Source organism: Delphinapterus leucas, chromosome 7, assembly GCF_059928025.1.
Source record: "Delphinapterus leucas isolate spDelLeu-1000000601 "Yukka" chromosome 7, BTC_Dleu_Yukka2, whole genome shotgun sequence".
NCBI classification, from domain to species: Eukaryota; Metazoa; Chordata; class Mammalia; order Artiodactyla; family Monodontidae; genus Delphinapterus; species Delphinapterus leucas.
Genome location: NC_143135.1, coordinates 40,939,925 through 40,953,374, shown reverse-complemented (window position 1 = coordinate 40,953,374; position 13,450 = coordinate 40,939,925). Strand labels below are relative to the sequence as shown.

Sequence of the window (13,450 nt, the reverse complement as noted above, 5' to 3'; positions counted from 1 at the left end):
AATGAAAAACATGTGGGCAAATATTACGAGATTAAAGTATACTAGAAGGGGGCTTCCCTGGTGGCACAGTGGTTGAGAGTCCGCCTGCCGATGCAGGGGACACGGGTTCGTGCCCTGGTCCGGGAGGATCCCACATGCCGCCGCGGAGCGGCTGGGCCTGTGAGCCATGGCCGCTGAGCCTGCGCGTCCAGAGCCTGCGCTCCGCAACGGGAGAGGCCACAACAGTGAGAGGCCCGCGTACCGCAAAAAAAAAAAAAAAAAGTATACTAGAAGGGAGCTGAGGCCTAAGTGGAACCCTAGAGACTTCTGATGCAATTTGCCTTTGTCTGCTCTACACACACACACCTCCCATATAACACACACCACACACCTTTAAGCAAAGCTACTGTATTTACTGCATTTACTTCCAGGCAGAAAACACATATCTTAGATATTGAAGAAAATGGCCAGGAGAGATTTAGTACTCCAGAGTAAATCCTTCTCATTTTTGAAATCACACTGGTAATTCTAAAGCAAAACCTGCTAGGTAAACAGGCCCCATCCATGTTTACAGGATTCCTACTCATCCTTCCCAATTAAAGAGACTCAGCAATAAAACATACACAAGGCTATTCAATGCATACTATGAATATTATTGAACAAAACAGGCAAAAAAAAATATTCTGCCCCTATGGAACTTACATTCTAGTAAAGCAAGAAAAAACAAATAAGTGTGTGTGTGTGTGTGTGTGTGTGTGTAAAAGACAGAGAGATGATTATGACATAAGTGCTAGGAAAAAAGTAAAACGGGAAGAGATAGTGCTGGCATAAAAGGATTATTTTCATGTTAGAGTTCTGTATCCAGCTAAGCTACAGTTGAGTGTTAAGAGCAAAATAAAGAGTCTCAGGTATGCAAAGATTTTTAAAAATCATGTTCCATCCATCCTATCTGAGAAAGTTACATAAAAATGTGTTTTAGCAAAACAAGGGTGATAACTAAGACAAAGGGTCTTAGAAGATAATGGGATTACCAGAAATTTTAGAACCCAGAACTTGAGAGTAAAGGAATCCCCAGATGACACCTGTTCATCAAGACTATTTCTTTAAAGAGAAGTACTTCTTTATAAAAAAGTAGCTTCATTGTTTTCTACTGCACCTAATTTGTTTACTGCCTCTATTGGATTTTTTTTTAAGTTAGGAATATTATTTTTTTTAATGAAAACAGCCTTTCTTAATCCAAGATTTTTCATTCAGAAAAATTTAAATACCTTCTTTAATCTTATGACTATGACCTAGAGATTTTTGTTTCCTCCTTTTTCTTGTGTTTCAAAAGGAGACATTTGTTCAGATTTGTCATAGTCTTCCTGTTTGATCAAAGTCTTTATGTCTGATGGGTTTTTGTTAAGATTAATTACATCAGAGTTTGTATTAAACCCCTTTTCAAATCTTTTTGATTCAGAGAGGGTAAAAGTAAACTTCATGATCAACTAATTTGCTTTGCCATGTTAGAGAAGTATTTGCTTGTGGAGATAAGGATGGGATCCATAACTAGAGAAAGCAGGTAGCAAGTTGCTTTAGCAAAATTCAGAGGATGTTAGTTACTGCAGCTCTAAATTAGGGGGGAAACTGTCTTCCTTTTCTAGCTGTCATGGCGCTCTCAGTAAAAGCCAGCTGAGGCTTCATTATCTGTTTTACCTGGAATGTTTTCCTCACAGAGTTTAAGCTTGGCTTGTTGCTCTATGTGCAAGCTTCCAGTATTCTTCTAAAGCAGAATTTGCCTCCTTACTGCTCCATGATTCTTGCCTCCACTCAGCCATGAGGTAGAGAGTTGACTGGGGTCCAGCAGGGGACTCCTTCTACTTACTCTCCAGGTGGGTTTTTCCTTCTTATGCAATGACTTAGATGGCCTTTCCTCAATCCATTCCCACTTTTACCATGTCTTTAAAGCTTCCAGTATAGTGATTATATCTAGATTCTAATATTGACTCAGATTTCTTTTGGTCCCCATTTTATATTTCTTTGGTAAGGTCAAAGGGTAATTTGGATGCTTCAGGAATTCTGAATTACTAATTTTTTTTTTTTTACTGATCTCACTAGCTGAGAGTTTAAGTCAGCTAGCTTTACAGGACACTCATTATACATTGTAATTTATTGAGCTGGGAGTTTGATTACTTCTTCATGAACAAAGCTATTCTATCAGCCTTTACTGGATTTAAGCATGAATTAGTTAAATCACAATTAAATGCAAGTTGACCCCTTAGGAAGTCTTTGAAGTTTCACATGTATGTTTTAATTTGATACGTATATTGTAATATGATTACCACCATAGCGATAGCTAACACCTCCATCACATCACATAATTAACTTTGTGTGTGTGGTAAGGACATTTAAGATCTAGTCTCTTAGCAGTTTTTTATTATATAATATAGTATTGTTAATTATAATCACAATGCTGTACACTAGATCCCCAGAACTTGTCTTCAAACTGCACATTTGTACCCTTAGACCACCATCTCCCAATTCCCCCACCCTCTGGTAACAACCTAGTTCTGCTGTATCTAGAGTTCAGTCTCAGATTATTTGTAAGTGATATCATACAGTATTTGTCTTTCTCTGACTTATCTCACTTAGCATAATGCTTTCAAGGTCCACCCATGGCAGGATTTCCTTCTTTTTCACGGCTAAAAAATATTGCATTGTGTCTATATATATTACATCTTCTTTATTCATCCATTGGTGGACACAGATTGTTTCCAGCCTTTTTATGACTCACTGCAAAGTTTAAATCATATCATTGCTAACATAAAAATAAATGATGTAAAAAAAAATCAAATGGTAAGTATCTATGCTTAAATCTAGACTATAGCTAATTTTCACAAATATGTAAAACAATCTAATTAGGCTCAGAATATGCATCTTAACTGAGATTGCGCAGTATTTTTATCTGTCCTTTTCCATTAGACAGGAAGCTCTATGAAAATGGGGACAACGTTTTAATTTTTATACTCATCCGTTAGCACTGGCTATGAGAGTTCTTTTAATAATTACTATGCTTATTTAATAATTTAAAAAATTGCTTGCTTGTTAGAGATGGAAGAAGCTTTAAAAATTCTATATAATCCAGTGGTTTTTAAAATCTGTATTCCCAAATCCTAGACTACTGAGGTAGTACCTCAGGGTCTTCCACTAGAGTGAAGTGGAAAAAAAGTGAATAAATCTACACCACTTGAACCAGAGAATTTGTGCTTTTACCTGCTTGATACTTCTCTGACTCCCAGGCACTGTGTCAGTTGGGAGTATAGGATGTGCCCTTCTCATATTTGTGGGTCTCTGACTCACCACACACAGTATTCCAGGTTCCTCTCCTTCATGCTTTAGTCAGCATGTTCATTCCATGCTGGCTAAAGAACAGTAATATATCCCTAAACCTGCTCTCTCTGTCCCTAATGACTTTATTAACAGAAGATTTATTTTAGAAGGTTCACTGATTTAATGAAGTTGACCTCAGATATCAACTTTACATCTCTTGGTAGGCAGCGTGGTGTCTGCAAAGATGAACTTTGGAGACAAATTACCCTTTCGCTTACTAGCTGTGAATGCTGGAAAGGTGTACCTTATCCTCTTTGCACTTGTCTACTCATTTATAAAATTATCAACCCTTCTTTACAGGTATTAACATGCCTGGCATGTAGTAGGTACTCATTGTATTCTTCCAACCTGATCCTAACTCTGTTTATTATTAAAGTTCAGTATCTTTGAGATGCCTGCCTCATTTTTCTTATTCCTTTTTAGGCAGTTTTGTACAATGACAGATCTGTTCTGGAAAATCATCACGCTGCATCAGCCTGGAATCTGTATCTTTCTCGTCCAGAGTACAACTTCCTTCTTAATCTTGATAATGTGCAATTCAAGCGCTTTCGTTTTTTAGTCATTGAAGCAATCCTTGCCACAGATCTTAAAAAGCATTTTGATTTCCTTGCTGAATTCAATGCCAAGGTTTGTTATGCAAATTAATTCCTGGTTTCAAAAGCAGAAATTATTGTCAGTGTTACTGACAAAAGTTATTTTTTTGTTTTGTTTTAAATTTTGAGAGTTTATTTGATCAAAAGCTGATTTGAATCAGGCAGCATCCAGTCTAACAGAAAGGAGCTCCAAGGACCAGTATAAAATGAAAGACTTTTATAGGCACAAGGGGACAGGAAGTTATACTGGGCAAAAAAGCGGGTTGGTAATTGAAAAGTTACTTTTCTTTGGGGGATGGCCAGGTTCTATCAGTCAGATTACCTAACTGATTAGGCCATTCCAAAAGGTATTTTTTTAACATTAAGTTAGAATAAATCTGAAGTCATGAAGTCATGATAAGTCTGACATAATACAATATATATGCCAGTAGTTTTAAAAAATTATAGCATGTCCAAAAATACTATTGCTTGCTACATTTCCAATTATGTCAATTGAAGCTTTTAGGGACAGATTTGAGAAAGTTGTGCAGTGCCAAGTAAGGCATTTTATGAAGTTAAAGATGTGTTTCTAAGAAGCCAGTTATGCCTACTTTGCTTCACCTGTTTCCCTTTATATTATTAAGTGTTTAACTGGCTGGTGTGGGTCTGGAGAAGTACGTGAGAATAAGGCACTCATTGAACTACTGTTTATTGGGATTGCCCACTGCATGCAATCGTCCTAGTGAAGAATAAGGAATGAGCAGATGGAAGTCCCTGTCCTCACTGAGCTCACATTCACTGTGGAATTGAGAATCACTGCCCTTGTGTGATGGTACTAATGGGAGCACGTTCTATCCCTCAGAAGTTGGGGTGAAAAAATGTTGAGAACCACTGCTTTAGATTCCTGAGGGAAGGATGCCCCACCTTCTGCAGGCAGGAAATCGTTTTCTTGATAACATTTGTGCCCTAAAGGAAGGTGTACCTTCAGGGTAGAGGAACAGGTATCAAAGGAGTACTAGATTCAACCTCCTGGAAGGAGACCTATATATGTCACTGATGTGATATTGATAAAATGTTCACAAAAATCAGCAAGAAATTTGAAATTTCTTTAAACTTATTTCATCGCTGTATAGTTCTATTAACTTTTATTTTTATTTAATAAAAATTCACTTAAGTTAGAGTAAATAGAAGTTTTTATAGGTGAAAGATTATCTAGCCCAAAACTTTTGAATCTGTGTTCCTCAGAGATTTCTATTCTGTAGTCTCTCAGAAAAATGTCACATGAGTGGGGCTCTAGACTACACAATTTCTTTCTTTTCTTTTCTTTTTTTTTTTTTTGGGCCATGGGGCGAGGCTTGCGGATCTTAGTTCCCGACCAGATTGAACCCGGGCCACGGCAGTGAAAGTGCAGACTCCTAACCACTGGACAGCCAGGGAATTCCCTAGACTACACAATTTCAATCTAAAGAGCTCACCTTTCTTTTAACTGTTTTCTGTAGTGGTGGTCTACATAAGAGTTCCTTTAACAAAACAGGTGGATGTCAGAGAATTCCCTGGTGGTCCAGTGGTTAGGACTCAAGGCTTTCTTGGCCGTGGTCCTGCTTCAGTCCCTGGTCGGGGAACTAAGATCCTGCAAGCTATGCAGCATAGACAAAAAAAGAAAAAAGAGGGGGGTAGACGCCCCCAAAAAATCTACCATCACAGTAAAGTTCCAAAGCCACTGATTTGGCCTATTCACTTTATTTCTTACAAGAGGAAATTTGAGTTCTTGAAAGGCATGGTAATTTGCCTGATAACTAGCATTTATTTAAATAACAATGTTAGCATTTACTATGAACTGTGAATTTTTCTTTGTTAATCCTCATGGCAATATGGCTAGATTGATATTTTTCCTATTTTATAGATGAAGAAAGGTGGACTCAAGGAGCTTAAGTAATTTTTCCAGCATTATGCAATGAATTAGTAAATCATTCTGAGTCAGGATTTAAAACCATAGAGATTAGCTTGTAAGACTTGTGTTCTTTCAGCTATATAGCATGTTGTCTTTTACAGTTAGATCCTTAAGTGTTCCTTTTTGAGACAGAAATAGTTATAATTCTTATATGATTTGTTTTTGCATATACATATATACTTTATATTATATACGAATGTGTTAATATACACAAATTACATTTTTCTCTGGTAATCACAAATATTGAAACCCATGGTTTGTTGTTCTGCTTGTACAGTGCTCTACTTCCATTGAAACAAAACCGTAAATGACACTTCAAAGGGAAATTTAACCCATAGAGGTACATGTTATGGCACAAACCAATTAAAAGCAGCATTTATTGAAATTCCTTCCTGTCCTTTGGACAGGAAACAGTTTTAAGACAATTTGGTAAAAACAAAAAACTGGGGAATTCCCTGGCAGTCCAGTGGTTAGGACTCCACGCTTTCACTGCTGAGGGTGTGGTTTCAAACCCTGGTTGGGGAACTAAGATACCACAGGCCGTGTGGTGTGGCCAAAAAAAATCCCCCACAACAAAAAACTCCTGTGCCCTCAGCACCTAAAATAATTCTGTTTTTCCAAACTAGGCCAATGATGTAAACAGTAATGGTATAGAATGGAATAATGAAAATGATCGCCTGTTAGTATGCCAGGTGTGCATCAAACTGGCAGATATAAATGGCCCAACAAAAGTTCGAGACTTGCATTTGAAATGGACAGAAGGCATTGTCAATGAATTTTATGAGCAGGTAAGTTGAAACATTAGATTGGTGGGACTTTTAGATTGGTGGACTTTTCTGCCATCTGAAGACACTACCCTTTGGGTTTGGATAGCTACATTAAATGCTTGAAATGAGTTGCTTTAACCAAAAATGGGTTGCATTTGCTCTGGTCTTAATATTTTCTCAGCTCCTTTGCCTTTGTTTCTAAAATTTAAAAACAGGGAGTTCCCTGGTTGTCCAGTGGTAAAAGAACCTGCCTTACAACGCAGGGGACGTGGGTTTGATCCCTAGTCAGGGAACTAAAATCCCACATGCCACAGGGCAACTAAGCCTACACGCCACAACTACTGAGCTCGTGCACCTCAACTAGAGAGAGAAAACCCACACACTACAACCAGAAAGAAGCTCACACGCCACAACGAAAGAACCCGCATGCCTCAACAAAGATCCCATGTGCCACAACTAAAGACCCAACGCAGCCAAAAATTTAAAAAATAACAATAAATAAATTAATCTTTAAATTTTAAAAACAAAAATAGTTTATTGCCAATCTGGAGTGGGTTGAATGTACTCCAGTCTAGAGCTAAGGAAAGACTACATATTGATTCCAAGGTCCCTTTCAATCCTGAAAACCTATAGCCTAGGATAATTTATTTCCAGAAGAAGTTGTTTAATTGATTCAGGGTATACTTAGATTGTATTTTTAAAGTATCAACCCATTTTCAACTCTGCTATAGAAAGACTGCCTTAGATACATCAACTACGTAAAAGTCCTGGCAGAGGGTAAGAAATTAGCGCTAGAAATGGGGACAAAGTAGATACTTAGTGGCTTTCAAGTTTCAAAAATATAAACATGCTCTTTTCTCATATGTTTTTAATCTTGTCTTTAAAATAATCCTACCACTTTGCAGTCTTTACCACTTTTCTGTCCAATCTTGAGGCTCCCTACAATGTAGAAAAATACTGATTTCCCCAGAAGCCTAATATTTCATTATCTCCAAAATAACAAATACATCCTCTTGACTGGAATTGCATTCCTTGGGAATCCTTACTAGACCTACTAATCAGGAAAGATCAAGATGTTTACCAAGTGAGACTTCTGTGACAGGGCTTTCTTTACCAAGAGTTGCTACTCTAGTAGGAGTGACGAAGGTGAGCCTATAAACTGCACACTTATCTGTTATACCTTGTCACACCCAGATTGTATTGAATGACCAGTAAATGTAGTGTCTTTCACCCACCTTAGCTGAACATTCCAATACAATAGTGTATACTCTGCTGTTTACAAGTCAACAAAATACCATACTGTGTAATCATGAAAATAGATTAGTAAAATCTTAGCAATAATCTTCGAATACTTTTCACTGATACATTTGAACTAAATTGTATGTAATTTGGGGTAATAAATGGTTATAAATATTTACCCTAATTTGTAGACTGCAGTATGTATAGTAGTGTTTGCATATTCCCATCCTCATTCTCAAAGATAATTGAAGACTGCCTCAGGCTTCAGTTCAGGTTCACAAAAGAATTTTATGCTAAGGAAAATGCTGTCTTTATATTATCTGTACAAACAGTGGTAATAAGAAAGTGGTAGTATATGCCAATTTTAGAAAACCCACTAATTCAGTGAAAGAACATTAGAAAATTTCATTTAGACCCATTTTATGATATATTTTTAAAGTATAGAGAATTAATTCTTATTAAACAAACTTGGAAGCCATGCCTGAGGTTGAATCCTGGCTCCTCTTCCTTGCCAGCAATGTGACCTCGGGTAAGTTCTGTGCCTCAGTTTCCTCATTGAGAAAATAGGAATATTGATGGTACCTACCTTATAAGGTTGTGTGAGGATTAAATGAATTAATTTATGTAAAGTTCTTAGAACAGTTCCTGACACATAAGTGCTCAATAAACTGTTATAATTCCAGATCACTAAAAACAATATTTCAGACAGTTTCACTTAATCTTTCTAGGTTTCATTATTCTTATGTCAAAGGAGAAAAATGCCATCTGATAATCCTACCACACAGTGGTCATGAAGGTTAAATGTACTAACCTATAGGAAAGTCAACTGTGCTTATTAAAAAACCTCAAGATAATTTTAACAAAGCTCAGTGGTGGTTCTTTCAACAGTTAAATGTATACTTTTCTTTTTAATATGATCAGGGAGATGAAGAAGCAAATCTTGGTTTGCCCATCAGTCCCTTCATGGATCGTTCTTCTCCTCAACTAGCAAAACTCCAGGAATCTTTTATCACTCACATAGTGGGTCCCCTGTGTAACTCCTATGATGCTGCTGGCCTGCTACCGGGTCATTGGATAGAAGCAGAAGAGGATGATGATACCGAAAGTTGTTATGATGAAGAAGATGGTGAAGAATTAGATACAGAGGATGAAGAAATAGAAGACAACCTAAATCCTAGTAAGATATAAGGATACTGTCATTTCTTTAATGTTATTAATTACCTGCAAATGTCCATTTAATTTGGATTTGTTTTTAAGATACAGATTCAGTAGTTATATCTTAAGTAAGTACTATCTAAATGTTCAGCCTGAATAGTCTCCTTTTGAGTAACTACTGCTTGGGTACCACGCAAATGCTGTCACACAACAAGCATTCTTAGTGAAAGTAGCATCTCTGGAAGTGCTGTCCTCCAGCCAGTGCACTTCAGCAGTCTCTACCTGTGCACACATGATGGGGCTGTCGCCAAATCTGAACTTATGTGAGCTGGCTGGTCCTAGTGGCTAGTCCTCCTTTGCCTAACCCCTCTTCACACCACCCTCCCCTGTTAACATGCCCTTCATATAGACTTGGGAAATAGTTCATTCAACACAGTTGGGAGAGGAGGAAAATACACATTATCTGACTCTAAGAGGAAAACCAAGTTTTGTGGCATTATGGCTTTGAACTACCAAACCGTAATGCATAGTTTTTCTATATAAATCAGTGAGTATAAATGGAAAATGAAAAAGACATTTGTCATCTTTGTAACTAAAAATGAAATCAGTTATTTGCTCTTTAAAGTAGGATTTAAATTATATCTAGCTAATTATTTTTTTGTTTGTTTCCCAAGCATGCTGTAAATCAGAACAGATAAGACAGCTTGAAACAAGATAACAAAGTACTACCCCCACCCTACCTTGTGTTCAGGAGTAGCATAGTGAAGAGTAATCTTATGGCATTTTGGCATTACCATCTGATGTCATCTTGGGAAAGTTGATTGGCTTCTAAAAATTATTTGTATTCACCAAAATTTTGATAATTGTGTTTAATTCAATACATTAAAAAAAATCCCTAAAAAGGATGGTTTTTAACTTTGCATTGTTATTTATCATTTGAAATTTCAGTACCATCCTCCCTTCTCCTTGAAACTCCCACCCCACCCCATCTTCCCTAATCCCCTCTCTTCTTTATTTTTATCCAGTAGCACTTAACACCATCTAACACACAAGTGTCTTGCTTCTTTGCTTATCTTGGTTTTCCCACTAGAAAGAGAGCCCCATGGTGCAAGGATTATTTTAATCTTATTATAACTATAACCCCAGTGCTTAGATAAATGCCTGGAATATATCAGGCACTCAGATATTTATTGAATGATTGAATCATATTGCTATGATTAGAATACACGTGTGTTAAATTTCACAGAACCACAAAGAAGGAAAGGCAGACGGCGAATATTTTGTCAGCTAATGCACCATCTCACCGAAAACCACAAGATATGGAAGGAAATCATAGAGGAAGAAGAGAAATGTAAAGCTGATGGGAATAAACTGCAGGTGGAGAATTCTTCCTTACCTCAAGGAGATGAGATTCAGGTCATTGAAGAAGCAGATGAAGAGGAAGAGAGACAGTTGGAATAAAAGAAAAGGCATATTGAAGAAGCCCTGAGGGCCGTGCTCAGTGCCGAAGTCATTGCCTAGTGCTCACCACGCTGACTTGGAACCGACTGCACCTAGGTGGACAGGCGCTAACACTGTGAGAGGATCCCTGCTGTGCCGGCAGTTTCCCACTCCCATGCACTTTCACCACACGGACTAAAAGTATCCTTAGAGCTTGGTTTCAGTTGACTTGTGTTGCCAAGCCCTTACTTAATGCCTTTACTGGTGTATAAATATTAATACTTTGTCATAATACTGCTTTGCTGGCTAGAAGGCTCTTATTTTTCATGAGGGGGGAGCTATAACTAAAAACTCAAGTGACTCACTTTAGTTTCCTAAGTGGCCAGAACCTTTTCCTTTCTTGAAGACAGGATTAAAAAACAACAACAAAAAATGGAAATTCCCTGGCAGTCCAGTGGTTAGGACTCGGAACTTTCACTGCCATGAATCCCTAGTAGAGTTCAATTCCTCATCAGGGAACTAAGATCCTGCAAGCTGAGCAGCACAGCTGAAAAAAAACCCAAAAACAAAAACCCCACCAAAAAACATGATTCATATTGTACTTCCAAATGTGTCTTTTATGTCTTTGAATGTCTGGGGGGGAATGTCTGTGCCTATCTAAAAAAAAGAAATCCAGCGTTGCCTTTCTGAGGGATCTGTTCAATGCAGTATACCGTTCAGTGCTGTTCTCCAGATAGGTTTATCCATGAAGGACTGAGTAACCTTTGTTATATTTAACAAAATCCAGGTGCATCAATTTTTGATGCTTTTTACTGTTTTTTTTTTTAATCTACTATGTGTGTGTTCTTTCTGCTCAGAGCATTCAGGTTTGCCGTGGACATCAGAAGTCTGAATTCCAGTCTTACTGACTTTATATCCCATGGTTGAATTTTAAAGCTGTTTAGGTTTAACAATGAAGGAATTTTATTCTTTAGTCAAAACTGTTCTTATTTTAACTCTTGCTCAGGATTAGTATTTTTAAACACTTATTTTAATATAAACACAGCACAGATTTGTCAGAAGAAAAAAAAATGTCCTAATATCAATGTTAACCTTTTATGAAATGAGCATTATTCTCTCTTCTTAAATTTGAGACTAATTAAAGCCAAGGAAAAGGAGATGTCTGTCTTTTGCCTTAATACAAAAATCAAATGCAATTAATCCTATCAAAGATAAAGAACAAATGAAATAGCGTGAGCTCTAAAGGTCACATACATTGAATAAATAATTGAATATGTGCTTAATCTTTAGATCCATATCTTGGGTGTTGTGTGTTACTGTAAAACTGATGCTCATCTTTCTGTTAGTTTCCTTCTGCCTTGAGACTACATGAAATGACCTATGACTACTCAATACTTCTAGAGCTCAACTGCAAGTCTAGTTTCTGAGATAAAGTAAATGGTGGGAGTACTTATTTTTTATATTTTAAAAACCTAAACATTTTAGTAAATCATTTTACACAAAAGCACATTAAGATAATTACAAAGAAAATGGGCCATATTTACAATGTTTATAAACTTGTTAGGGTCCAGATATATACCCTAGTTGTGAAAACTTTTTTGAAGATATAAAATGCAGCCAGAATGACAGCAAGATAGTAGACCAATATTTTCCATTATTTTTGGAGACTGTATTATATTTTGGATCTGTGCAGCTCTTATGAAGCTTTTTCAGTTTTCCAAGGTAATTCTTTTTTAAATTAATTTTTACTGTATAGTTGATTTACAATGTTGTGTTATAGTTTCTGCTGTACAGCAAAGTGAATCAGTTATACATATACATATACCCACTCTTTTAGATTCTATTCCCATATAGTTCATTACAGAGTATTGAGTAGACTTCCCTATGCAAGGTAATTCCTTTAAAATATGATGTCAGCAGGCAGTTTCTTACCTACCTAGATTATTTAGCTTATCTGAAAGACAGCAATTAAAGATCTACATAAGTGTTGAAAGTTTTGATCCTGTACAGTATCATAATATTTAATGAATCACTAAGCTTTATTTATTAGATACGGTGAGTGCTAGCTCCTTCCTACTACTTTTGCTACCATTGCCACATCACTGTAAACTGGTCTCTCATTACTGAGTGATAAAATTTTAACTAATTTATTGAGTTTGCCCTTATAATGTCTATATCCTGTGCTTCTCGTTCTCTAGAGTACATTTTACATCCTGCAGAAGTATATTTCTGCTGTTGCAAACTACATATATATATATATATAAATTCACACACATGCATGTGTGCATAATGACTCAAATTTCCTTACTTTCTATTTTATTAAAATTTTGTATTGGGTTGTTTAGTGTATATTTTTATTTTCTCAAAAGAAGCATGTTTTTATTCTGTTAAAAATGCTATTACTGAAAATTCACTTAAGTAATTTAACCCTGAAATTATTTAGCCTTTACAAAATAATTGGCATATATTAAAATAACCCAAACACTAAAAAGTATTCTTGCTGAAACTTAAATTCATAAATTATAAGAAATGAATGTGAGTGTATGTTAAGTATAAACAGTACTATTAGATGGAATCTTACTTGAGAAATTGTGGAAAGTCATATTGCAGATCCTATTTTGGTTATTACTGAATCAGATTAATTTTCTAATTAGAATCATTTTCATCATGAATTTGCTGTTGTTTTAAGTCACTGGTCTTAGAAATAATCTTGTAGTGCTATAATATCTGTGTGCTTACTGACATTTTTCTCCATAAAAGTCTACTTTTTAAAGTTATTTCATGATTTGAAGGCTGTTTCCTGCTATTCTCACTCTGCTGGTGCTGTTGGATTTTTCTACTTAGTTTTACAAGAATCCTAGGAATTCTGGCACTGCTTAGGTTTCTGTCTATATTGCATGATCTCATAGGAACAACCTTCACAATAGAGACGAATAGAATGAACTCTGGTTTCTTCACTGTAATTGCCAAGCCAGTCA

General features: G+C 36.4%; 1 protein-coding gene across 2 annotated transcripts in view; it reads left to right on the top strand.

Moving 5' to 3' along the window:
• PDE3B (phosphodiesterase 3B) overlaps window positions 1–12,810 on the top strand; it is a 173,406-nt gene extending 160,596 nt beyond the window's left edge. For both annotated transcript variants that reach the window (XM_022555766.3, XM_022555765.3), the window contains 4 exons: window positions 3,772–3,975; window positions 6,498–6,659; window positions 8,799–9,054; window positions 10,279–12,810. In XM_022555766.3, coding sequence (XP_022411474.1) covers window positions 3,772–3,975; window positions 6,498–6,659; window positions 8,799–9,054; window positions 10,279–10,493 — 837 coding nt within the window. In that variant the 3' untranslated portion in view covers window positions 10,494–12,810. The remainder of the gene's footprint in view (window positions 1–3,771; window positions 3,976–6,497; window positions 6,660–8,798; window positions 9,055–10,278) is intronic.
• Window positions 12,811–13,450: the final 640 nt, after the last annotated feature.